The 27,378-nt window shown below is 43.6% G+C and overlaps 1 protein-coding gene across 6 annotated transcripts in view; it reads left to right on the forward strand.

Moving 5' to 3' along the window:
* CLASP1 (cytoplasmic linker associated protein 1) overlaps positions 1-27,378 on the forward strand; it is a 325,682-nt gene that overhangs the window by 154,756 nt on the left and 143,548 nt on the right. For 4 of the 6 annotated variants that reach the window (XM_032763657.2, XM_075070303.1, XM_075070304.1 and 1 more), the window contains 3 exons: positions 23,616-23,768; positions 24,779-24,852; positions 25,817-25,909. In XM_032763657.2, coding sequence (XP_032619548.1) covers positions 23,616-23,768; positions 24,779-24,852; positions 25,817-25,909 — 320 coding nt within the window. Of the gene's footprint in view, positions 1-19,956; positions 20,194-23,615; positions 23,769-24,778; positions 24,853-25,816; positions 25,910-27,378 lie in introns of those variants that run through there. The other 2 variants (XM_075070307.1, XM_075070306.1) reach the window with 2 other exon arrangements.

Here is a 27,378-nt window from a genome sequence, read left to right on the forward strand (position 1 = left end):
CCATTGGTCAGTGTGTTTGGCAAGCTCTCTAAATCCTTGTGAAGATGCAGGCAAAAACATCTGAAGATGCTTTAGCTGGCCATATTGTAGCCTATGTTTCTAAAATACAATTGGCAATATCTTGGGAGCTGGTGCACTGTGACTACTGCTTATTATGCTAATCATAATCATCATGCTGCTACCTTGCACTCCCACTGTCTTTTTGCTCTATCCACCCTTTGTCACAGACCAGTACATAAGCCCTGAGCTTGCAAAGACTTCATAGATTGTGATTTGTCCTGCTTCAATGGGACTAGTTGCTATATGTAAACTTAAGCATGTGCTTGAGTCTTTGCAGGATCAGGACCTTAAGTTGTAAACTCTTTAGTGCAATTGACCATCTTTGCATTATATGTATGTACAACACCAAGCAAAATGGGGCCCTGATCCCTGACTTGGGCTTCGAGGTACCACAGTAAAACAAATAATAAATAATAGTAATCTTCCATCAACTTCTATGGCAGTTTTGGTTACACAGGATTTAACCCTCTGATCACAAAAAGAAACCAGCAAAAAAAACCAGTAGGCCACTCAGAACACAGTTTTGGACAAATGAGTCAAATCCAGTGTCTGATATCTATTTCTAGAACCACTAAAGTTGTATCTGTGTCATGAGGGCAGAATTTGGACTTTAATTCTGATTGATAGAAAGAATCCCATAAGCCTCAGATTTATATGCAAACTGCGTTTTTTTAAATGTTGTTTTAGCATTTATTCTTTTCTGATTATTTCCCCACAAAACTTGATCTGTTTTGTTTTGGGTTTTGGAAACAATGAGCCACTAACTGCAAGCTTGCATTCTCTCTGTTCCTTTTTTAATAATGGACTTTGACTGATGGCGAAATAAAACCAGCATTCTTATGAATTAGACACTGAGTGTTTCACATTACTTATTGTTGAACAGTCGGGAGATAAATGTCAGCAGCCTGTGTCGCATACTAAAAACCTTTGAATGCGTCAGAAGGTTTCTGCAGATCCCTCTGTGGTCAAATCTGCTGAGGTTTTATTATTGTGATGGGAGATGTTAAACAAGCTATTGCTAATCTATCTTTCCAAGCTCCCACAATTCACACCTTTCTACTATAAAACTGTTTCTAAAATGAAGGTACTGTATCCTAGTTTCCATCTCAATTGAAGCCCATAATCTTTCTTTCATTGTATGTCCTCCAAGACCCCATCTTACTTTGTTCAGAGGTCTCTTGTCGCAGCGTGCAGGCATTCAGTTGGGTACATCAAACTGTAGAACTGTTCAGGAGTTTTATAAAAGTGGCAGTTTTCCCAAGTTCCTAAACTATGATTTAAGCTTCAAATGTTTAGTTTAGTCTGAGCAATGCTTGGAAACAGCTGCTAATATCAATTTGCTAATTTTGTACTTGTCCCTGGCTCCAGTTTCACACTCCTCCATGCCAGTTCCATACCTAGAAATGGTGCAAAAAGTGTCAGTGATAATCATGGAGATTGTGAGAACTCTGATTTATCATAGATGCTAATGAACAGTATCCCTCAGTATCAAAAGGGTCATTAAAACGTGCCAGGCCAGGCATGTTATTTACTCACCCTGTGCACAGACTATTGGTAAAAATGAATGCAGGGTGCGGTCATGGTCCATTGCTGGGGCTCTGATGCACTACCACAATACAAATAATGTATATTTTACTCCCCCATAAAACACAAAACCTGTGCGTGGGCACGCAGAATTGCAGGCTGTGCTATCCAAGCACGTCACACTTGGGTGAAGGTACAATTTATCTGGACCCTCGGGCCCTTGTCCTTCTGTCATATCTTCACGGGTGAGCCCTTTGGGCCCAGGGGGAGTCCTGAGTGGGTCAGTGCACCTGAATAAGTTGCAGGTTTAGGGCCGAATCCTGCAAATATTGAGATTGTAAATTCCTCTAAGCAGGGGATTATCTTTTACTCGGTGAATGTTCAGCACCTGCCTCAGTGGGCCCTGATTTTTTGTGGGGACTCTAGGCGCCACTGTAATCCAAATATATGAAATAATAACCAGGCTGTGCTTGGGATCACAATCACATACAATTTGCATAACACAGTACTATCAAATGAGTAACGTTGTACAAGGATAAACAAGGAAAAATCTCATTTCTCTTTTCCGCTGAGATCAGGGATTGGCAACCTTTCAGAAGTGCTGTGCCGAGTCTTCATTTATTCACTCTAATTTAAGGTTTCACTTGCCGGTAATACATTTTAACGTTTTTAGAAGGTCTCTTTCTATAAGTCTATAATATATAATTAAATTATTGTTGTATGTAAAGTAAATAAGGTTACTAAAAAGTTTCAGAAGCTTCATTTAAAATTAAATTAAAATGCGGAACCCCTCAGACCAGTGGCCAGGACTCAGGCAGCGTGAGTGCCACTGAAAATCAGCTCGCGTGCCGCCTTTGGCACGTGTGCCATAGATTACCTGCCCCTGGCTTAGATTATACGAAGTTAAATAAATATTTTTTAAAGTAAACCATGGCAATTTACCTTCCTCTGAATTCCTCATATCCACTTTTTCCCACATAGAGGGGAGCAGTCCTATTCTGGAAAGTCTCTTCACATACATACTTTAAAGCAGGGTTTCTCAGCCCATGGGTTGGGACCCATAATTGGGTCACCAGAATGTTTCAAAGGGCCTCATGGCAGCTCTTGTGGCTCCTATTCCACAGGGCTGGCTGGGCTCGCCTCCCTGCTCCAGGCACTGTAACCTCTGGGGTCCCAGTACCACTCAGATTTGGCTCAGCTGTCATGACAGGAGCCCAGGAAGGCCACATTTGAGTGAGTGGCACTGGATCCCCATGAGTCAGGTCACAACTCCACTCACACAAATTTGGGTCAGTCAAGGGGTGGGGCCAAATCTGAGCAGTGCTGCAGTGCTGGAGGTTGCAGTGCCGGAGTGGAGATCCAAGCCCAGCCAGCCCCACAGCACAGGAGCTGCCATTGTGGGGTGAGTGCTGGGCATGATCCAGGATCCAGCTGAAACAACCCCAGGGCAGAGTGTAACCAGGGCAGAGTGAGTGGAACAGCCATCCAGGGTACAAAGCTGCGAGGGTGGCTCTGGCCAGCCTCCACAATAGGCTTGGTGGAGTGGGGCTTGGGGAGGGAGTGCCACCTCCCCCCGACTGACTTCAGCGGGCCACCCAACCTGTCTGAGTTGAGGCGGGGGGTGCAACCAAAATATCTGGGAGGGGGACATGTGACCCCACATGCCTCTCCCCCACGTATCACCTCTGGAAGGGAACACAAATATGCTTGCTCGCCATGGGCGCTAAAATGCCTAGTTACAGCTCTGCCCCATGGCTTCCAGCCCCAAACTATTTACTGGGTCATGACAGGCCATAAACATTTACAAATGGGCCCAGAGCCCAAAAAGGTTGAGAACCACTGCTTTAAAGTATTGGAATTTGAAAGCAAAGCTGGCCAGTTCTGGCCTTGCAGGGCTGTGCTAAGACACTCTTCTAACCCCAGGGATGCTCTCAGTCTGAGCATATGGAAAATCAAATATTGCAACTTCTTTTTGCTATTTCCCCACCACTCTTTCTCTTAACTCCTTCTTTCTTCTCTGGGAAGCAAATCATAGGCATCTCTGGAATTCAGAGGACTTGACCTTGTGAGATGCTGAGTGTCTTTAACAACTGCTCCTGGGGGAGGGCCAGGTCAGGAGGCACAGGATATGAGGAAACGGACAGCATGGGGCACATGCGGCTGCTGGGGGTCACAGAGTGGGTTTCAGAAGGGCTAGTGGGGGGAACGAACTGGGGTGGTGTCATAAACAGATAGTTAAGGGTTAATGCCTCTTTTACCTGTAAAGGGTTAAGAAGCTCAATAAACCTGGCGGACACCTGACCAAAGGACCAATAAGGGGACAAGATACTTTCAAATCTTGGTGGGGGGAAGTCTTTTGTTTGTGCTCTTTGTTTTGGAGGTTGTTTGCTCTAGGGACTAAGAGGGACCAGACGTCAATCCAGGCTCTCCAAATCTTTCTGAACCAGTCTCTCATGTTTCAAACTTGTAAGTAACAGCCAGGCAAGGCGTGTAGTCTTATTTTTGTTTCTCAACTTGTAAATGTTCCTTTTGCTGAGAGGATTTTACCTCTGTTTGCTGTAACTTTGACGGGGTGGGGGGGTGTCTCTCTAGTCTACATGAATCTGTATACCTTGTAAATAATTTTCCATCCTGATTTTACAGAGATAATTTTTAGTTTTTCTTTCCTTAATTAAAAGCTTTCTTTTTTAAGAACCTGATTGATTTTTTCCCTTGTTTTAAGATCCAAGGGGATTGGGTCTGATCTCACCAGGGTTTCGTGGGGGGAAAGGAGGGGAGATGGTTAACTTCTCCTTGTTTTAAGATCCAAGGAGTTTGGATCTTTGTTCACCAGGGAACTGGTGAAGTCTCTCAAGGCAACCCAGGGAGGGGAAAGTTTTCGGGGGACAGGGAGTGATCCAGACACTGAAAATTCTGGATGGTGGCAGTGATACCAGATCTAAGCTAGTAATTAAGCTTAGAAGTGTCCATGCAGGTCCCCACATCTGTACCCTAAAGTTCAGAGTGGGGAAGGAACCTTGACAGGTGGGATGAATGGGAGTGCTGGGCCACATAGGAGAAGAGGGGTAGCTAAGTGGGGGTGTAAGGCCACATCAGGACAGGGAGAGGGTTCAGGGCCACATGAAGGGTGGGGTGACTGAGTAGGGGTGCAGGGCTGTGTGAGGAGGGGCGGCTGAGTGAGGGTTCAGGGACATGAGGGGGAGAGGGTGCAGGGACATAGAGACAGATGTGCCTAACTGAATGAGAGAGAGTAGGGGTCAGCTAGGGTCTGCATGGTGGAGGCTCCTAATGATCCCTCACTGTGCAAAACAAACCCCCTGTTCCATACTTCTCCCACCCACACTCAACAGCCTTCCAAGTTCACACCCAGCAATGACTTCCCCTCTCTTACCCCTGACTCCCTCAAACCTTTCCACTGCTTCTGGGGAGTGCAGGAAATACGGTTCTATATTGTAGTTTAAAAGAATTATTACTCAAAGTTCTGTATTAATATGCCTAGTAAGGAATCTGTTTGTTAAAAAAATATTTCCTGAATCGTTTTTGTCGTCTGTACAGTTGCTGACAGTATTTTGAAATAAATTACCAAAATAATTGAAACTGATGTGATTGTATTGTGTTATTTTGACAAATAAAATATGCAGAATTTAAAAATTTTTGAGGTAGAATCTTTAATTTTTTGGCACCGAATCCCCCCGGAAGAGCACCTGTATGTAGAAGTGGGACTTTCCCATGAATTCGGGAGCCATTACCCTGCAGCAAGGGCAATCTTTCCATATTATTGAAATTACTAGAAAAATTTCTTGGCGTTCTACACGCAGCTTAATTACTTTAGAGTCTGAATGTAATTCACCGAATCACCTTTCTCAAGAAACATGTTTTTGGATTAAAATACACAATATAAAATTAGTCTCTGTTGCAAATCCTAGTTAGACTCTTGCACAATAAATTCTTGGGCATTTTTGTTTTTGCAAATTGTTGGCCATGTGCCCTGATTTTGTCCCTAGACACTGTGAAAGTATTGCGTTATGAATCCACTGCATTTTGATTGTATTTCTTCATCATTTTGCTAGAGTTAAAATCAGAAGGAGCTCCCCCCAGTGGACAGCGTTTTAATCACATGAAATGATACTCGCAGACAAAGAGAATCCGTATCACTGGAACACAAACCCTGTGGATTTAGGGTTTTTATTTAGAAAGCTACCCAGCCAAAAGGCCAAAGATTCAGAGCTCCAAGAATGAGAGAAGATTACGTTGCTGTTGCTTGGGCGTTATCTGTTCTGTAGATAAACCGTTGGCTTAGTTCTCCTAATCTGGCTTCATTTTGCAACTCTAGCGTCTCTGTCACACACATGTATTTGGCCGGCAGCCTGGGTTAGGGTATAATTGATCACTGAGATGTGCTGACAGTAGCTATGGCTGTTTTACTGTTATGTTATATATTAACATATTTATGTGGAAGTTGCAAACCTGCAGAATGCCCATTGACGCTGACATGAGAAATCCACACCCTTGAGCGACATAATTATACCGACCTAACCCCCAGTGTAGGCAGTGATATGTCGATGGAAGAGCTTCTACACTACAGCGGCGCAAGTGCATTGGTGCAGCTGCGCCAGTGCAGCGTTTTAAGTGTAGACCGGCCCTGAGTTTCGAGTCATAGACAGATTGTGCAGGGATTTGAATTTGTGGATATAAAGGGTCAAGGTATTTCTTTCCAGTGTGATGATTAGATATTTTAAACCATTTTCTCTAGCATAATGTTTATTGTAGCCATTCTTGTACTTTGCACACCAAGTAACTCCTCTTCTAGAGACTAAAGACTCAAAATGCCATTTACTCGACAGCGTACAAGCGAATTAGCTGGTGCTGAAATTGATGTCTGCCTGTTTGATCTAGAGCATATTGTGGGTCTGCTTGGCTGGAAATGTGCAGACATTAATAAAAGAAGCTCTTGGCACTTAGAAGAATCACTAGTCAGGGAACAGGACTATGTGTAGGGGAGGCTGAGGCTTTGGAGCTGGAGCTACTTCGCACTTGTAGCAAGATTCCACTGTGAATGGGAAGTCTATAGATTCCATGATGTCAGGTAAGAATCTCTGTAATTATAAATGACATTGAGCATGAATACTGGGCTCGATTATGCACCTTTGAAGTGAAACGGGAGTTTTGTCATTGCCTTTAGTGGGAGCAAGATTAGGCTCTAGCCCTGTCCATCAAGGCATTTCAGTTGTTAACATGCATCTTTATTTATACACATTCTTGAGTATCTGCCCTACGTTTATCAAAGAAGAACCCCACGTCATTGTCATGGCATCTACTTGTATTTTGCCAAACCCTACTTAAAGCAGGAATTTTCTGAAGGATAAAGGGAGGCGTGGCTCTTCTAGATACCTGCAAGTCTGAATGCAGACTGCGCAATTTACAATTCTTGGCTTGAGAAAGAAGCAGCCTCTGTTAACATGTATTAAAAGAAATGGTTGTATGTAAGATATACATACCAGTGTATTGTGAAAAAGTGTTCCACAAGTATTGCAGCTGCATTTCCCCGGGGGGTATCCTTTGGGGTTATCTGAGACATACAAGATGGCCGTGAAAGCTAGAGTTGCTTGGGGGAGGAGGCGAGGAGGAGGAGGCAGCATCTCATACTTTTCAGAGGATGGTTCATTTTTATTAATTAATTGATGTTCATTGTTAACTTTTGACTGCTCTTCCCTTTTATTTCCTCACGTTCAAACTCATTTTGATTGACTCTTGCTCACCCAACAGCATAATGGCAAAGCGCACGCCTTTGTGTTATGCAGGAAACCAGGAAGCACCGTTTTAATTTGAATCTGAATACATTTGAATTTATATAGGGTGTGAGTTGTTCATAACTGATTTGCTTTAAATGAAGGTTGGGAATAACCAAAACTGGACCAAATCTTGCAGACTCTCAGGTGAAATTCTGCTGACCTCACGTACCCTGTGGAAGTTTTGGCTGAAACGAGCCAAATTTATCCCTGGTTTAAGATGAGAGACTTGGGTCGCCGGATCAGTCTTTTCTAGGCTGCTGTCAGGACAGTCAGGTGACGCCCTGGCTTTAGCAGGTACAGGCTGGAGCAGGCACAGACATGGGCAGGGTAGGAGCTGGCTGGAGCAGGGGCAGGAAGAGGCTGGAACAGGAGTAGTCTGTCAAAACTACCAGGTAATGGGGAGCCTCCCCAACAAGGTAGCAATGTTGAACAGACTAGCGGGGTTGCTTTCATTAGGATCCTGTATACCTGCCTTGGGTTCCCCGGCTAGACTCTTGCTTGTGGATTGCTGGACCCTCGTGTAATTATCTCAAATGACTCAAGGGGCTCAGGCTCAGAACACTGGACACAGCTTGCTGGTCCAGCGCTTGCGCCAGATCCACTCTGCCCTCCTGTACGCGCTCTATCTGCTGTTTTCTTGGCTGTGCTCTTGTTGTTCAGCAGTCACTTTAGTCTCAAACGTCTCCCTAATAGGATTCCTTTCATCCGTCCTTCTTACATGCCTGCACCAACTCAACCTCCTCTATGGCAGCTTCTGCCTGATACCACAGGCCTTAGTCTCCTGGTGGCATCATTCCACGTGGGGTACAGCACTATCACCCCTCTCACTGCCCTCAAATGTCTCATTTCCATGGCTTCAAGTTGGCAACAAATTCGTTTCCTTATGATCGATTTACTTTTAATTTTCGTTGTCTTCCCCCAAATTCTGGACTCCCATGTAGGCCAGGGCACTAAGATTTTACTGGCCTTTTATTCCACATTTTCCAGCTCTCGCTTCCCTATTGATCCTGCTTGCTCTGCTATTACAGTATTTCTTATCTGTGTAATTAGTGGCTCCATATGGCAAATGCTTTGACATTGATTTTCTCCCCTCTAATTTCTCTTCTTTGAAGTCTTGTTGTTTTGTCCAATAGCTCTCTGAGTTAATGTCTCCTCAGTTCTTCCTTTACTCAGTCTCAGTTACTAATTTAACTCTGCAAGTTGCCTAGTCTTCCACAGAGGTTCACCCCAGTGGGTATAATTGTGGAAGGATCAATGAGAGCTTTGCCTCATTGGACTCAGTGGAAGTTTTGCCTGAGTTAAGGACTCAGGATTTGGTCTCCGAGCACTGACTTGCTCTTTTGCTATTGGCTTTCTCTCCAGTTTTCACGAGCTGTTTGGTAGGATAGCTAAAAGCTGTTGCCATTAAAACATCTCAGAACAAACAGGGCCTGATTCACCTCTTCTAAGAATAAATGTACTGAGGAATGGGCTAGAAGGTACCTGTGTCACCCACATGTGAGTCTTCCCCAAAAAATAAAAAGTAAAGGGCAATCGTGTGTCCGAGAGTGGGACGGGCCATGCACTGCACACTGGACCTGTGGAGGGAAAGCAGGATGGTCAGCAAAGTGCTGGAACAATTGACCCTGGTGTCAAAGGGTCTCCCTAGGAACCAGAGCAATGCTTGACAGCCAGTACAGGACCAATCCTCAGAGTCCTGGCTTGGAATGCGATCGAGCCAGCAAGGCACAGGGGCACAGTGTCTTACTGCATCGGGACACCGAGACTTGGAGTGACCAGCAGATAAGTATGCTGGGGAACTGGCAAAAATGTCCATAGCACCATAGATGGAGGTGAGTTAGCAAAGGGAAGGGGAAGATTATGTTAAGCGACCTGGTTGGGGCGCGTGTGTTTGTAACTCCTTTTCTCCCGTAACAGAGAGGGAGGACAGTCTTGTGGTTAAGGCACTGGGTTAGGATTCAGGAGAACTGGGCTCAGTTCCCAGCTCCACAAAGGACTTCCAGTGTTACCTTGGGCAAGATTTTCCATGATGTGGATGGGAGGGGCTGCCCAAGTGCCCTTCCTACTGCTGGAAAATCTCCCTCTTAATTTCTCTGTCTCCTGTCCCCACCTGTAACCTTAGGATAGTAATTCTTCTTTTTACCAGCCTTTGTCTGCATTGCCTATTTCAGTTGTAAGATCTTTGGAACAGACACTGTCTTACTCTGTGTGTGTACAGCACCTAGCACAAGGGGGCCATTATCTTGGCTGGGGCCTCCAAGTGCTACTGTAATACAAAGAATAATAATGGAATAGCCTATGGTCATTAGTAAGACAGAGAAGGAATGTTTCAACTGTGGTTTTTTGGTCTCCATTGTCCCTCTAAATTCTTTCTCCTCCCTTGCCCCCCTTTCTGTTTCCTTTTTATTTGCATGTTTGCTTTCCTTGTTATGTCTGAAGAATACATTTGCTAGTCAGGAAAAAGAAAAGTGTCATTTTTGTTCATAAAGAATCAAAAGATAAACAAGGGTAGGAAGAACAGAATCAGCCCTGCTCTTCCATATTTTATGAGGCACAGCACACTTGGTGGTTAGCAACATCTCGTCATACTTTATTTTTCTTTTTGAAGAGTAGATCTCGTGCATTGCAGCATTTGATGGGGTGCCCTTGGAAGGCTCAAGGAATTGGTCTTGGAGCCATTGGTATGGAGCCTTTTAGCTGCACATCAGCAACGCAAACCCAGTATGAGTTGGTACAGATGTTAAATATAAGCCAGGCTTCCCTAGCTTGCTTTACCAACAGTATGCAGGCAAACTGGAAACCACACATTAATGTATTCAAACACTTAGCAAATAGATCACTGAGCATTTGAATAAAACCTCCTCACAATAATTTAAAACCACAAAACTGGGCTGACAAGGAAGTCCTGCTTACAAGGGCTTGATAAAGTATTGGGCCAAATGCTGTCTTCATTTAGTCCCATGAACCGCCCTGGAAGTCAGCAGGGTGCCTGAGTGTAATTGAAAGCTGGCTTTGGCCTATTGTTTATGTGGCACTGATAGTCGTGAGTAGGGCATTTTATCTGTTTGAATTTAGGAATGAGGAGGTGTAGGTTTTATCACTGGCTCTGCCACTGGCTTTGCTGTGTGATCTAGAGCCTGTCACTTAACCTCATTGTGCCTCAGTTCCCCATCTACAAAATACGGATAATAAAGTTTAGCCACCTTGTGCATCTACGCAAATACGAAGTGTTATTAAAGGTAATTATTCATTGTTGTTTTTGGTAAGCCACTCTCTTTAGTAAAAGTACTTGTAGGATTTAACTGATTTTTTTTATTCTAGTTACTTTTTTTCCCCCATCAGTCTCAAGTCTCCAGAGTGGTTTCAGGACTTCGTTATGAAATATGCTATGTAAGAGCAAGGTATTACTGATCACAGTACTTTCAGGGATAGTATTAAAATGAGACAAACCACTGAATATGGTTTCATTTCTCACTCTAGAGAGCTATCAGGAAATTTAAATGCAAAATGCTGATTATTTGACTGCTATGTTTCTTATCCCCCAAATGCTAGAAGGAGGATTACCAAGGGTAGTGTGACTTGGAGCAGGCTATCACTGCCATCTATTCACACCTAGTGACATGGATGGTGATCGGGGGTACAGATCTGTCACAGGCTCCAGGGAGATGCTGACCCAAACACTGGTTGCTATTAAATATAACCATGCAGACTGTTCAGGTAAGTACTGGAGCAGTCTGCAAACCTCAGCTTTGGTAAAAAGGCTAGAAAGTGTAGCCTAGAGATCTATGGACATACAGAATAAGCATATAAACTGAGGGTTGGATTCTGGCTGCTCATGCCTGAGTGTGCCCCAGGGGCAGGGTGCCTGTTCTCCCCAAGTGCTTGTGTACCCTGTGCTGGGGCAACCAAAAACTTGATGCTTTCTCTCTTGGACCACAAACTGCAGGGCAGAGCTGATGTAACCAGTGACGTTAGCCACCCTCAAGGGGATGTGGCCATAGCAGAGCTCCACCCCTGCCTTTACTCGCAGCGGCAGCTTGGTGCTGTGGGCAGCAGACACTGAATCCTTTAAAAAAGTATAGTAATTGCCATCCTGCCAACCCTGCTTCTTTGCAGGCAGAATGTCTCGAGCCACTTTTGTTCATTTGTGTGGTGCCTTAGTGTGGCTGTGGTTTTAAAATCCACTGAATAAAAGCTTGCGTGTGTGTGTGTATGGATGTATCTTCTTTGTACGTGTACATCTACATGTTTGTAATTTAGACGTGCATCTGTGTAAATACTAGTCATCATGACTGCTGTATACACTCGGCACCCATCCCACATTAGTTCAGCAGTTGACTGCCTTTTGCTGTGGTGGCCCCTAGAGTATGGAACTTGCTCCCACTGGGTTGTCGGCCTCAGTCCATCACTTCCTGTTCCTCCTTTCAGTGTTTTTAGTCTTAATTGTGCTTGGAATATTAAAATATTTTATTTTATGGTTGATAATTTGTGAAGCATTTTACAGTTTTAGCACTTTATGTTGGTTTAAGTCAGGGTGAGCAAATTTTTTGGCCTGAGGGTCACATCTGGGCATGGAAATTATATGGCGGGCCATGAATGCTCACGATATTGGGGTTGGGGTACTGAAGGGGGTGAGGGTTCTGGCTTGAGGTGCGGGCTCTGTGGTGGGGCCAGAAATGAGGAGTTCAGGGTACAGGAGGGGGCTCTGGGCTGGGACAGGGGTACGGGTGGGGGTGAGGGCTCCAATTGGAGGTGCGGGCTCTGGGGTGGAGCTGGGGATGAGGGGTTTGGAGTATAGGAGGGTGCCCCAGGCTGGGACCGAGGGGTTTGGAGTGTGGGAGGAGGCTCTGGGCTGGGGTAGGGGCAGGGGCTGCTCTAGGGATTTTGCCGCCCCAAGAACGGCAGGCAGGTTGCCTTCGACGGCTTGCCTGTGGAGGGTCCGCTGGTCCCGTGGCTTCGGCGGACCTCCCACAGGCACCAGCAGACCCTCCACAGGCAAGCCGCCGAAGGCAACCTGCCTGTCGTGCTCGCGGCGACCAGCAGAGCGCCCCCCGCGGCTTGCCGCCCCAGGCACGCGCTTGGTGTGCTGGGTCCTGGAGCCGCCCCTGCGCAGGGTGTTGGGGCATAGGAGGGGCTCAGGAATGCAGGCTCCAGGCAGCACTTACCTCCTGGAAGCAGCAGCATGTCTCCCCTCCGGCTCCTACATGGAGACGTGGCCAGGTGGCTCTATGTGCTGCCCCGTCTGCAGGCACTGTCCCTGCAGCTCCCACTGGCTGCAGTTCCCGGGGGCGGTGCTTATGGCAGGGGAAGCACACAGAGCCCCCTGGCTGCCCCTACACATAGGAGCCAGAGGGGGACATGCCGCTGCTTCCGGGAGCTGCACGAAGTCGTGGCACACACGCACAGAGTGGCCCCCGACCCTGCTACCATTCCCTGGCTCCCCAGTGGGATCTTGAGAATCAGATTAAATCGGCTGGTGGGCTGGATGTGGCCCGCAGGCCGTAGTTTGCCCACCCCTGGTTTACATGCTTATCTAATTAGTAGATGTTAATTATTTGTGTAATGACTTAAGAGTTATGGGGTAGGGGGTTGATGTGTGCATAACACCTTAGAGTTTATGCAGACATAGTATTAGTCTGTATGTGGTCACCAGTTGCATTGCCCCTGGATTTAGATCATAAATCCTCAGGAGAGAGAAGACACCGTATCTTCCTCTCTGTATTGTCCATCGCAACACACACAATGGTACCTGTCAGCAAAGGGCTAGTTTCTCCTTTGTCATGTGTGGATGCATTGAAGAATCACAGGGAGTTATTACATCCACATATACAATACATTGCTGTGTTGTCAATGCGGAGGGAGGGCCAGTGAGCAGAACCAGAAGTGCTCCAAGGCATCAAGAGGCCATCACCACTCAGGTTGGGGGCAAGGCAAGAGTCCTGCCGACAGAGCACCTGCCAGTATGTTGCAGCAGCTGTTGGGGGAGTGCATGCTGCAGATACCATGATGATGATTATGGTATAAAATTATAAGTAGATCTTAGGAGAACCATACGGGGTGCACCACCCAGCACTCCCTAAGACATCCTGCCTGTATCTTCCTTTCTCATCTGTTTTGCCAGTGCACCCACCCCAATACCAGTGTCCCAAAGAAGATCAGGGCTATAATTTGGCCATTCTCTATCGTGGGTGCTTATCACCCTAGTGTCTAAATACCGAATAATAATCTCTTTGGATGGGACGATGTTCCGAGAGCGTAACGATGCCATTGTGTGGAAAAATTACTTTTTGCAGCATTTCCTCCTCCTGTGATCTCTAGAGAGGAGACTTTAGAACTCAAGCCCATGTCTGTTTTGTGTGGTCATAGTGATCCTATGGCCCTTTTTGTAAAAGTGGGGAATTGCTCTGGAGTCCTGCGCTGAGGTTGTCAGCCATTCTCCATCGCACTGTGTTGTTTGTGTATAGAATGTGCAGCATTTCAGGAGGGCAGATGCTATCGAACTGTAAAATGCAATGTTCTTTAGCTTACAGAGACTGAGTATTACTGAGCACTCGGCTGATGAGTGTACTGCATTTAATGATTTACTAATTATTTCAGTAGGCTGAAAAATTTGTGCCATAAATGTCGTTCTGGGGCATGCAGGCTAGAAAGGCGCCATTTCCCATGATGTCATGATAACAGATGGTGGTAATGGCTGGAAACCTGAACCCTGTTTTGTTGGGTTCTGGGGATTTGGTGAATTTCCAAGCAGAATTCCCCTGCTGCATATGTAAAAAAGGAACATCCATTCATCCATTTACAAGATTGTGAATATTGGTCCAAGTCTCACTCATCTCACCCTAGAAGTCTTATTCACTTCAGTGGGGCTGTTAGTGTGAGTAAGGCAAGCAGGATTTGGCCTATCGGTTGCCCAAGTGATTACACTCTTTGATATTCCCCTGGGCTTCAGGCAAATAAAAAATTCACCAACAGATGTCTCCCTGGCATATGAGTCTGAAACAGTCGCTTTTTGCTAGTTAATGCCAATGTTGGGGACTAATCCTAAGAAGTGCTGGTCATCCTTACCTCTGAAGCTCAACTCCGAGCAGGACTGAGCCCCCAGGATTGTGATACAACTCCACAAAAGAGATCTAAATGGATTTACACCATTTTTTTAAATTAACACTGACTAGCTTTTCAGTTTATTCACGTTTATTTGGGCCACTCACATAAGAGTTGATTTGTGTTTGTCAGTCACCCTTTATGTATATATGATTTTGTATACAATAATTTTGAAACTGGGTTTACAATGGGAATGTCTGCCTATTTGGATTACTCTAATTCTTAAAGCCACTGGGGGTGAGGTGGAGGGGGAGGATGGTTTTGATAATAGCAGGACTGGGGCTTAGAGCTGTGTTCAGTTCCTGGCTCTGCCACAGATTTCCTGGGTGGCATTGGCAAGTCACTTAACCACTCTGCCTCAGTCTATCCAGCTGTAAAATGGGGGAGGAGGATGATACATCTCTGCCTCACAAGGTGGTTGAGAGGCTTAATAGCTGTAAGGCACTTTCAGATCCTCTGATAGAAGATGCTGTAGAAGTGCAAAGTATTAGTATGTATTTAAACAGAAAATCCATCATGATGTTTTACTTACTGTTTTAAAAATAAAAATGTACTTACCACAGCCACAGCAGCAGTAATATGATTAATACCTCTAGTTCTGGAAAGCTATTCCGACTTGTTTACTGACTCTTGAAGATTCTCTTCCCCCCTGCCATATACATGTCTTGCTCATTGATCAGTATCACTAGCGCTTAGCTCACTGAGAAGAATGCTAAGTGGGTCATAAATATTATGCTAATGAGAGAGCCTGGGAGGATGGTTTAATATCTTTACTCACAGCTACTGCTGACATCTTCCCAAAGCATAATTTAAAGGGAATTTTCAAGGATCCAAACTGCAAATTAAAAAAGAGAAAACCTACTATTGATGTCAACAGGAAATGCTGAAACATTCATGTATAAAAATAACGAGCTATTGTTGATAATTAAATATACTCTGAACTAAGCAGTGGAAAACTGCGTTGAGAGATAATCGTATCTTTATACGAACAGACCCTGAATGTTAACTGGAGCCCTGAGTTCTGAAAATCCTCATAAAGAAACCTTTTGGGGACAGGCAGGCAAAGTGTAGCACAAGAAGAGCTCTATTTGTCTTCTCTCACTGCCATTCAGTTTAAAATGATGTTAAATCATGCTCTTTTCCTCAAGGTCTGTGCTGTAAATTTCCTTGGTTAGCGTAATGTCCTTCAGTGGGTAGGGCACCAGACCAGGAGTCCATTGATGAGGGATTTTATTCACAGCTGTAACATTGGGCAAATTACTACTATTATTTTATTATTTATCTGTATGACCGTAGCACTAATGAGCCCCAGTCATGGCCCCATTATGTTAGGTGCTTTACAAATCACATCATCTTTGTTTCCCTTCCCACTTTTTGCCTGTCTTGTCTATTTATTTCTGTGGTAAGTTCTTTGGGACAGAACCAGTCTCTTACTATGTGTGTACACAACACTTAGCGCAGTGGAGTCCTGAGCTTGGCTGCAGCCTCTCAAGTTCTGCTGTAATACAAATAATGATCTTGCACTTCATGGGATTTTTCACATCAATGAAAGTTTAGTCTGAGGAAGGAAGGTAGGACTGGCTCCTTTTTTAGTTCCTGTTTTATGGCTTCCTTCGATTAATGGCTAATGGGTTTGGAAGCGCCCTCTTGGGTCACTTGGCCACCATTCTCTAACAGCAGTAACGTTCATAGACCACCACGGAAAACTGCCACAGTAACTTTGTAGTTTATGTCACAGTGTTGCCAGCCCCGAGTGCTTAAAACTCATGAGCCTGACCCCTACAAATCATGAGATTAACTTCAAATCATGAGAATTTAGAGTTAATATATGTTGGGTTCTTTTTATTAGGCTTCTGGTTTTTGAGTCGTTAGGGTTCATGTTTTCAATCTTTTCTCTGCAGCCATAAGGAATAAAATTTACAAAAGAAAATAGTCCCCCCCTCCCCCCGAAAAAAAATTCAAAGAAAGTTGAAAGTCTACTAGAATCACCTGGCTCCAAGAGCTGAGGCTTTAGAAAAGCTCTAAATGTAACAAGGCTTGCGATAGAGTCATGAGAATTAGCACCAATGAGACCGTGGAATGTTTTGTTTGATCTTCTAGTACAGTGTTCTGCAGCGGCTGATTCGTGAATTTGGCAGTCTTTGTTGGTATTGGATTATAAAGTCTTTGGGCCGTGGCTTATTCTCTCTTGTAAAACGTTGTACGTACTTATGGTGCTATAGAAAAGTTGTATCTGACTGTTAAATCTATTATAGGGCATTCATCACCTCAGAATCTGGACACCACTTTCCTTAATACGATTGATTATGCTGGAATTATTTAAAGGTAGAATTAAAGCAAATGTGATTTTTATCATAATATGTGATTGTCTTCTGAGACACTTCCTTCAGGAGAAACATTTTTACCAGGCTACTGAAAGTACTAGTACTGGCTGTGAGTGTTCAGGCTGCTCATTTTCTGTCTGGGAAGCTGGTGGGATGCACATTAAAGTCACAGTGTGAGTTATATAAACATGATGTGTTAGTGAAGCAGAAAACAATTCCAACTGTCAATATTCCTAAAAAAAAGATATTTACTCTCCATAATGGGAGTCTAACACACACTACAGTGGGAGTAACTTAATTAATTAACTTTGATTAAATAGAATTGTAACAGGAGCCAAAATGATTAAATTGACATTTCCTAACCAAGGAAAGGAAATAGAAACATGTTAGTTTAGATCGAAGAAATGGGTGGGTTTAAAAACCCCATTTAGTACTTGGCATAGAGCCCTTGGAGTGAGAGAAGAAATCTGTCTTCTTCCACCTTACCTAAAGGATGAGTGGTGGTGTTTATTATTAGGAATATTATGGTAGACCATAAAGACCCTTATTTAAAAGACACTGCCTGCCTCAAAGTGTTTACAATTTAGGTTGTAACAGAAGGCAACAGATGGATGAAATACGCAGGAGGAGGAGGACAAGTTAACAGTGAAGTAGGAACATCTTAACCTGATGAGGCATAGGCGTGGCTCACCTAGCTGTCCTCAGCTGGTTGTTTCTTTTAGGGATCGTGGACTGGGTGAATTTTAAGGGGAACTCACTTCATTGTGAGTTTTGAAGATGGTAAGATGATGACTGAATGGAATTTGTGTCAGAGTTTTTCCTATTCATACTGGGAAGCATGGGAGAAGCATGGAGCCGTTTGTTGGAAAAGCCAACTGATAGGTGGTGAAGGCTGGGAACACTTGCAGAGTGAAGGTAGCAACTGACATTGCAGTGAGTTAATGGAGTGGCTGGATAGATTAGGACCTTTAAGGTGTGAACAGGAAGCTTGTGTCTTGATTTGGAGAAGGGGGAGGCAGTGAACAGATACAGAGAGGGGGTGACAGGTCAAACGAGGTGGTAGGAGACACTGCTGAATGAGAAACTATACTGAGGAGACGTTGTGTCTGGACAATTTTATTTTCTTACATTTGGAACAACATTCAGTTTTACCTATTTCACCTGCCAAGGAGAATAGCCCTTCTCTAAGTTTGTTTTCATTGTTTGCCCTTTGTATGTTTTAACTTTGTTTTTCTAGATATCTGTAAAATCAATATAACTATTCAGGGGAATATATAATAGTGGGGCTAAATCCTGGGATGTCCCAGGCATGGTAATGAGAAAAGTGTTCTAAATTGTAGCTATCTGATTCAGAGGCTGATCTGATACCCACACACAAGGAGTGAATAGCCATTTGTGTCCTAAAGGAGTCTCAGCCTGAGCCAGGGGTGCCGGATGCTGGACTTGAGTGTTTAAAAGTATTCAAGGGGTATTTGTCTGAACAAAATAGGCCAATACACACAGGGGCATGGCATGGAGTACAGGATGCTAAAGAGGGGTTTATTACGTGCACCAAATGTAATTTGGCATTGGGGTGAGGCATCATATCCTTTTGCTGTGCATGTGTTGGAGGTTCTGATATTTGGGCTTTATCGGTCCATTGTGCTTTAGTATTGAGCTTGCAGTCTTTAGTATCAAGTGTACCAAAATGTGCCTCTCTTTCCATACCTTCTTATGTGCATTCATTATAGGACACGTATACTATCGGTGCAAGGTTCTCCTACACTACCCAACCTCTGCCCCTTCACTCTGACCTGGAGGGGACTGTTTCAAGGAAGGGGAGGCCATTGTGCAGGAGGTCAGACTAGATGATCATAATGGTCCCTTCTGACCTTAAAGTCTATGAGTTGATTTTCCGTTCTCATTTAATCCTGGTGTACATGCTGGCTAGTTAATGCCATTTGGATTTTTGTTTTATTGTATGTGTGATGTGGGTATCTTTGTCTGAAATCTGGACTGAGACCCACTAGCACATTTTACATAGGGCATCAGATAACCAGATAGTAATGGCTTTATCACAGCAATCTGGACTGGTTTTGAACAGGTAACTTATGAAGTTTGTGTTCCTTAATATCAATTCTCTGAGCCATTCAGTCGTTTGGTGCATATGCTGATTTAAAACATAACCCAAGTTAGTTACTTAGATGAACAAGTTCCTTTAGGCCAAAATTCCAGAACTTGGTAGCCTGGAGACAGGCATCGAAATAACAGAGGCCTGTTTTTCAGAGGCATTGAGCACCCACAGGTCTTATTGATGTCATTGTGGGTGCTCAGTGACTCTTTCTTTAGATGCCTAAGTTTGGATTTAGTTGCTTAACTTAAAGCTTGCAAGTTCAAACAATGTGGGATTAGTCTTTAAGGTCTCATCTTGTAAAGATGTCAAGCACACCAGGATCCATTGATGCTTAGATCCCAAGGCAGTAGTAGGTATCTTGGGAATACTGAGATGTACACATTGACCTCAGTGGGAACAGACAGTGTTCAGCACCTTGCAGAATCAGGCCCAAAGACCATAATGCAGCATCTTAACTAGAAATGTATTTTGGCAAAAATAGCTCAGGTATAAACCAACATTCTTTACAAGAATAATGCTCTGCTCAAATACTTCCCATGTAAATAATTAACAAGAGACTCAGCTGCAATGATTAGCTGACATTTCTAAGGGCTCAAGCGTTTCATATTTTTCAAATGAAAACTTGAGACTCTCACGATTATAGTTTGTTTTAAAATGTTCCATGCTATTTTGGAGATGTTCTCCCTGATGTACCAGCTCAGGAATGCAAGAATCAGTAGTTATGGTGAAGAGAACATTGGCCCATTATCTGCTCAGATTCTTGAGCTCCTGGGATAGCATCTCCTGCTTGTTTTACACCTCACACAGACCTGAAGGGGTTACGCTGTAAAATGAATAATGACTAAATTTATTCGTCATGGACAAATGATGACAGCTGTTGAGATGCTCCTGTTAGAGCTTCCCAAGGGATAAACTCAGGCTTGTTCCTATTGTGAGCCAAGCTAGCAAGACAGAGTAAGCTTGTCTTCAGTCTTGGATTGTCTGTCCTAGGTTACTAACAGTAGCAGTGTATTTCCTTCCTGGAAGTGGCCTGAAGTTTTCTGGGCTAAAATGAGCATTCATTTGAATCCTGCAGAGCCACAGTTGTACAAATAGGACGGAAGCCATAGCTGTTTAAATCTATGTGTGAAGACAGCAGCTTAATGAATACAAGGGGCAATGATTGATTCTGTTCTGGACTGAAGTCTGCAGCAGTCTGTGAAACAGTGTTACATCTGGGCATGCTATGGAAAATATGAAGGAATGTTGAGGAAGCTTATTTGCAAAAGGATATGTACTTGTAAGCAATTTCTTCTTTTTTTTCCTTTTTAATGATTGTAAGTGACTAGAAGGGATTTTAAAGCAAATAGCATTTTTTAAATTTTGAGAGAGAGCAGAGTAGTGAGCAGACAAAAGCCCCTTTTAGTAAGGCATGTCTCTGCTAGATATTACTAAGCATCATTCATAAATGAGCATTGGGCAGGAGAATAGTCATGATTGGTAAATGTTAAACACTGTGATCCAAATTTTATCCCTGGCACACACCCAGTGAAGTCAATGGAATTACACCTGGGTTGAATTTGGCCCTATGGGATTTACAGCTAGGGTGCAAAATTTGATCCTAATTATAAATGATGATTATGACCATCAGCTGTTGAATTGGGAAGAAAGTCCTTCTTCATGTTCCTGTATAGTTGATTTGGTTGTATTTTATTTTATGAACTCCACATTCAGATTGTTTCTGTTCTTTGTTTCTCTTTCTGTCCAATACATGTGCTGCTGAAAGACCTGGTATGCAGTTTTGAATGTGCCAGTATATTATCCTTAATTTTCAGTCAAGGAAATTCTCTCTAAATGTTAAAGGTTATTCAACATAGATATTAGAAAAAACATTTGGCCACAATGTTGACTTTTAAAGTACAAGAAGATCCATTTGATTGTAATTCTCCTCTCTTTTTTTATAGCTAATCCTCTGGAAAGCTCATTTTAAATTGGAATGTTAGCAAAATTAATGGAGTTTTACTAAGATGCTGCAAAAATGAGGTCATTCTTGATGTTTGGTTTCTGAGTTTTTATTTTACTTTATTATCTGGAATAAGAAACCACACCCTTTGTGTGTGCTGGGGGGGTGAGGGTTGGAAAAGCACAATTGCTAGGTTATTTTTAAGTTAAATAAACGACAGTCTAGATGGACATTAATGCAACTGAAACAAGATGTATAGTATTAGATAAAAGTGCTACTTTTGAAATAATGCAGAATATCTGTTATCTGGTTATATTTATAGTAATGATTTCCTCTTGGATGGTAATGTATATAGTAATGAATCTTTTACTTGATATCTATATATATCTCAATAAGAATTTAAAAGAAAATGTAGTTGGGATAAAATTCACCTAAAATTCCTAAAATTCTGGGCAAGCCTATCCTCACCACCCCATGATAAAGATTTAAATGGTGCAGGGGGCCTTGTGCAGGCTCACCAGATGCTGGGTGGAATTTCACCCATCGACCCTATTCAGTCCATCCCTATTTACTGAAATACTTAAGCATTCGCTTCACTTGAGGCATATGATTAAAGTGAAACTTATGCTTAAAAGCTTTGCTGAGTGAGGAAGGACTTAGGCAGGTGCTTATATGGTTTGTTGAGTTGGAAGATAGTGACTAATGTATGTCCAGAACTGTTAAATGATCTCTGCTCTCCTGAGTCAGTGGAGTGGTTAGTGCTGAATGTGCTCAACCCCTGACTGGAAGTGACCCTTCTGGCTGATGAAAGATGGCATTGATGGGGTCCAGCCAGAGGGAATCATGTTCAACCTCCAGACAGAAGGAGGTGGGTGCAGGGTGACAGGGCCGGCTTTAGGAAGTGCGGGGCCTGATTCGAATACCCGGTGGCACTTCGGCGGCAGGTCCTTCACTCGCTCCAGGTCTTCTGCGGCACTGAAGGACCCGCCACCGAAATGCCGCTGAAGACCTGGAGTGAGTGAAGGACCTGCTGCTGAAGTGCTGCCGAAGACCCGGAGCGCCGCCGGGTGAGTAAAAATTAAAAAATTAGCCACTCTTCTTTAGGGCATGGGGCCCTCTTAGGTGTGGGGCCCAATTCAGGGGAATCGGCCTAAAGCCGTCCCTGCTGGATGATCACCCATCCTGAATTGGGTGAGACAGTCCCGAAATGCAGAGTTCAAGTCCTGGTTCCAGGCTGAATGATTCTGGGACAACATTTGTCCTGGATTCCCTGGGCACTGTTCTGCGCCTGCTTGAGCCTCAGGGGCAGCGCCAACCTCTTCCTGGTGCGTATGTGTGGGTGACCTGAGGTAGACCTTCGCCCCTTCTCGTCATGAAGGCCTGCCCCCTGTTCTTCCTCTTCCCTCCCCCCCATCCCCCCACGAGATCTCACCCCCTGGCCAGGCCAGAAGCTGCAGCCAGGCAGTAGTATGAGCCACCCAGGGAGCCTAGGTTGCTATGGGGAGCCCTGGACCCTCCACCTGCCCTGGACAGCACACCCCAGGGGATGGGGCCAGAGGCCAGGGGCTGGTCTTGGGCACCCTGGTCCTCCGCCTGGGGCAGGTGGAGGTCTGGGGCTCCCCACAACAGCCCGGGCTCCCTGGGCAGCTCTTACTGTAGCCCGGCTTTGGCTTCTGACCTGGCCAGGGCTTCGGGGAGAAGAGGAGGAGCAGGGTGTGGGAGTTTGGAGGGGAGAAAAGGGGTAGACTGCAGGGCCAACAGAGGCGGGCGGGGCTCCTGCATATGTCCTGCTTTTGCCTGTTGAAAAGGAGGCCACCTTAGTTGGGCGTAATGTGATCCTGAAGGGCTGTGTGGTGGGAGCAGATTTGGGGGGAAACATAGTAGAACTCAATCTGATTTTCTTAGCACACAAAGCCCGGGTTAGCCGTCCAAACATTTTACACTTTCCGACTGTCTATGTAGCAAATTGTCATTTAAAAACAAGTTAAAGTGGATTTAGGGCTTTTGAAAGTTGCATGATTCACAGTCCTGAAAGCCAGTGTCTTTTATTGATCCATAGAATGCAGGTACAGTATGGACAGTTGCTGTGTGGTCTTCCCCACACTGCCCCTCTGAGGAGCCTCAGGGCTTGTCTACACCAGCACTTAAGTCAACGTAATTTACATTGCTCTGGGGTATGAAAAACCACCCGCCTGAGCGACATAATTTAAATCAATTTGAATTGCTGTCTACCCCAAGCTATGTTGACATAGCTTCCGCCTCTCGTTGAGGTAGACTAATTACATAGACGGAAGAGTGCTCTCATTGACATAGTGCTTCTTCACCGTATGCGCTATATCAGCGCAGCTATAGTGTAGACAAAATCTCAGTCCTGTTGTACTGTCACCACCTGTAGCTTGAGGATCTATGGGCCCTTCAGTCATTGATCTCAGCTACGATGACAAACCACTACCTGAATTCTCAGTTACACCAAGGCCTACCTGTTTACTCCTCTTGAGGTGGAGAGCTGTAGATCTCCTGAGCTGACCAGCTCCTTGAATTTGTATTTAGAAAGGACGATTTGATGCAGGCATTGATCATAGCTTGTTGGTTTATTCTTTCAAAAATAGCTTCAGTGAAACCTTTAAAAGCTGTTGAAGTGAGAGCTGTCTCCAGTATTCTTGCAGGAAATGCACAGAGCACTTGCTCCAATACAGGCACACCAGCTGGGAAATGTTTTGATTTCACCTTAGTTATGTCTGAATGTGATTCTTCCTCAGATAAAAATTTTGATGATGAAGACTCTGTGGACGGGAACAGACCTTCCTCGGCCAGTTCATCTACATCTTCAAAGGCCCCTCCAAACTCTCGCAGAGTTGGCATGGGGACAGCTCGCAGACTTGGGTCTGCAGCTCTGGGCTCAAAGTCCACAGGTAAGGCAATATCGCACATTGGGTGAAACTCGCCTCTCTGCAAAGGGCTTGCACAACACCTAGGCACTGCTGAAGTCCCATTTAAGCCTTATTTTGAGGACCTAAGTGCTGCATAGTCCTTGTGCTAAGCAGGCCTCTTTAGGTTGGTGAATTGCTCTATCTGAGAACATGAGACTTATACTGGCTAAACACCAAGAATGTGTTCTGGAAGAGTGGACCTGCAAAGGATTCCCAGATCCACATAGTGAGCTTCAACATTGTATTTGAAGCAACAGTGTGCAGTGAGTGATCCACTTTTTCCTCCTAAAGGAACTGCACCTCTGTAGTCAAATAGCTTAAATAACACAGGCTGTTTATTTAACAAATAAGGTAAAAAATGTATGTGCTGAACTGCAGTTTCATGCAATGTAAAACAGTTGGCAAATTATTGTTTTAAGTCTTGTGCCACTTGACCTCCAACTTCTGATGCTCTATTTAAAGGGTGAAAAGAAAACTGAACAATGACTCTGAATTTATTTGCAAATTGCAGCTAAAGGAAACTTTCCTGATTCCATTCTCAAACGATAACTGTCATCTGAATAATGTCCTTAAACCTTTTCCTTTTCTTCTCATCTCTGTATCTTCAGTCTGTGGACCTGTCAGGAGATCCACACATTCACCAATTATAAATGGGACTAAATCCTTTAAGAGAAAAACTCCCTTGTAACTTAAGTAAATATTCCATCTCATCTTTTCAGGCAGCACCCCCTAACGGTCGAATGGCTGCCTGAATGACTTTGTAATGTGCTCTGTTATGCCTAGGAATTGAAGGATGCTGTGTATAGTTTGTGCTTTGCTTTGAATTTCCTTGCCTTTATTGTTTCCATTACGGCTGTAACACTCTTTCCATGTAGGTTTGGGTGGGGGTGTGACTTCTCTCTTCTTTGGGTCCTTTCATAACTGAGCATAGTTTTAGTGATTATACTGTTGTTGATGAGAAAGGTGCAAAGGCTTTTTCATTTATCTGTCAGCAGCCAAAGAGGGAGCTGGTGCTGTTGATGAGGAGGATTTTATTAAAGCGTTCGATGACGTCCCAACAGTTCAGGTACGAAGAAATACATTTTAAAACATTTAACAATAACAGTATAACGCAGATGTCCAACCCAATCCCACTCTCGTTGAAATCAATAGCTGAAGCCAATTAACTTCAGTGGTGGCAAGCTCTAATAAAGAGGGAGGCAAGGGAGTAAAGAGACGTTTTCATTTTCAGATTTCAGTATGTTTAAAGCTACTCATCAGCTTTTTAAATGTTGTCTGTTCGTATGGCTAATGTGCTATTTTGGGACATTCTTTCAAACACTGGAATGTAAACAGTGCCAGTAAAAATCTGCACTTACAGGGCAAGTAGGTCATTATAAGCATAAGCAGCAAAGAATCCTATGGCACCTTATAGATTAACAGCCATTTTGGAGCATGAGCTTTCGTGGGTGAATGCCTACTTCGTCAGATGCATGTCACATGCATCTGACGAAGTGGCTATTCACCCACGAAAGCTCATGCTCCAAAACGTCTGTTAGTCTATAAGGTGCCACAGGATTCTTTGCTGCTTTTACAGATCCAGACTAACACGGCTACCCCTCTGATACTTGTAAGCATAGTTACCTGTTGTGCCAACAAATATGGGTGTCACTTATGCGGTGGGTATTTACACACTTTGAGGGCGTAATTTATGTATCAGATTTCATTAATTTGTCTCTCTGTATCTATTGGTGGTTTTGTATGAAGACTGTTTTAGGTATGACGTTGACTTCAGAAATAATGCTTACTGCCTTTAAATTGTAGAGCTGGTCAATAGTCAAAACATCCTGTATGGCCATTTAATATTTCTTGATTTAGTGCAATACATTAGTCCCTTAGAGTCTAAGAGCCACATGCAGTGCGTGTTCTTTTGCACATGGTAGTAAAGAATTCAAGAGTGAAGGTGGTTAGAGGTTCAGTTAAGAAATCTTCTGATTCACTGAAGCAAGTATTTCTTTTATCCTGATAACATTTTCTTTTTTAATTCACAGATTTATTCCAGCCGAGACCTTGAAGAATCCATAAACAAAATTAGGGAAATCCTATCGGATGATAAGCATGACTGGGAGCAGAGAGTATCCGCGGTAAGCATTGGACCTATATGCTAATTAATTTAATGTAAGGTTTTTATGGGTGAAGTTCATCCCTTTGCAGAATGTCAGCTCAAGTTCTATGCACCACTGTCTAAATAGAACTGATGTGCAGTTTAAGTGGTACAGTGACTATACTGGCCCTCTGCATGGAGTGAATTTCACGCTATGGGACTAAATTTAAACTCCTACATCAAGGAAAGTATTAGGTTTATAGGAATTTAAGAATCATGAACAGGCATCATATTGAATAAGTCGTCATACATTTAAGATATACTTAATTTTTTCAAACAAATAGTTAAACCTTGAAAATCACTATTAGACTTGAGTGAAATTTTCAAAAATGGAGTTCAAAATGCGGTCCGTTTGGGTAGATGGATGTATGCAAAAGTCCTGGTTCTTCACTGCCTTCTAGGCTGTATAGTGATTTACACCTGTGCAAAGTGGGTGTAAAACAATTTGGTAGCATATTGTATCCACGGGGCACAGGTGGAAATGACTGCGTGGAGGAGCACAGTGGTAGGAAATCAGACCTGTAATGGACATGCTGAGTTTGAGTCTTATTTATAGAGAAACTCTAAGTTACACTGATGTAAATCTGCATAAGACCTTTTCTACGCTCTGGGTTTCTGCCACTGGTATAAATACAGTGATGTAATTTTATTGATGCAAATTCCCTGGCATGCTTGTCCAAGCAGGGCATAGTGTAGCCCTGACGTACTTGTCCAAGCAGTGATTTGCATTGGTGCAGTTTACCTCAATCTGAACCTTGGTTCCGAAGTCTAATAGTGAATTGATATCGGTGCTCCATGATTAATTTTTTGCATTGGCGTAGTTACATCAGTGGCTAAAACTAGCTCCCTAGGGTGAAATTCTGGCTTCACTGAAGTCAGTGGGAATTTTGCATTAATTTCATTGGGGGCAGGATTTCACTCCTAGTGTAGACAAGGCCTGATTCTAATGAATTCAGGGTGGATGTTCCAGATTTACACTGGTGTAACTGAGATCAGAATCTGAGTTGTGGCTTTTCAAGTCAGACCATCTTTTTATTGAGAGCTGTGAGAAAATTATAGCTTTTCAATGCATACAATGCACTTGAATGTTTCAAGATGTTCATTTCCCTAAACGTAAATGGATGGAGGGCATGGAGGAGCAACCTTCAAATTCTTTGACTTGTTTAAATGTCCCAATAACTTTAATGATACCATTGGAAAAGTAAACGTCTGGCTTGCCACGTTTTGTCATTGATCAAATTGTAAGTGACACTTTTGGATTCGTGCAGCGTGGCCAAGGCTAACGTATGAATGTTCTTACATTTATTCAATACGTTGATCCCTGAAATATGTGATCTTAGATTGCGTTAAGAACCTATTCCTCAACACATTCATATTTTTACAGGGAAGTTGAAAAATAAGTGCTAGTTTTGAACACAATTCTCAGTGTTTTTATTTCTCATTAATAGA

Source organism: Chelonoidis abingdonii, chromosome 10 (assembly GCF_003597395.2).
Source record: "Chelonoidis abingdonii isolate Lonesome George chromosome 10, CheloAbing_2.0, whole genome shotgun sequence".
Classification (NCBI taxonomy): Eukaryota; Metazoa; Chordata; order Testudines; family Testudinidae; genus Chelonoidis; species Chelonoidis abingdonii.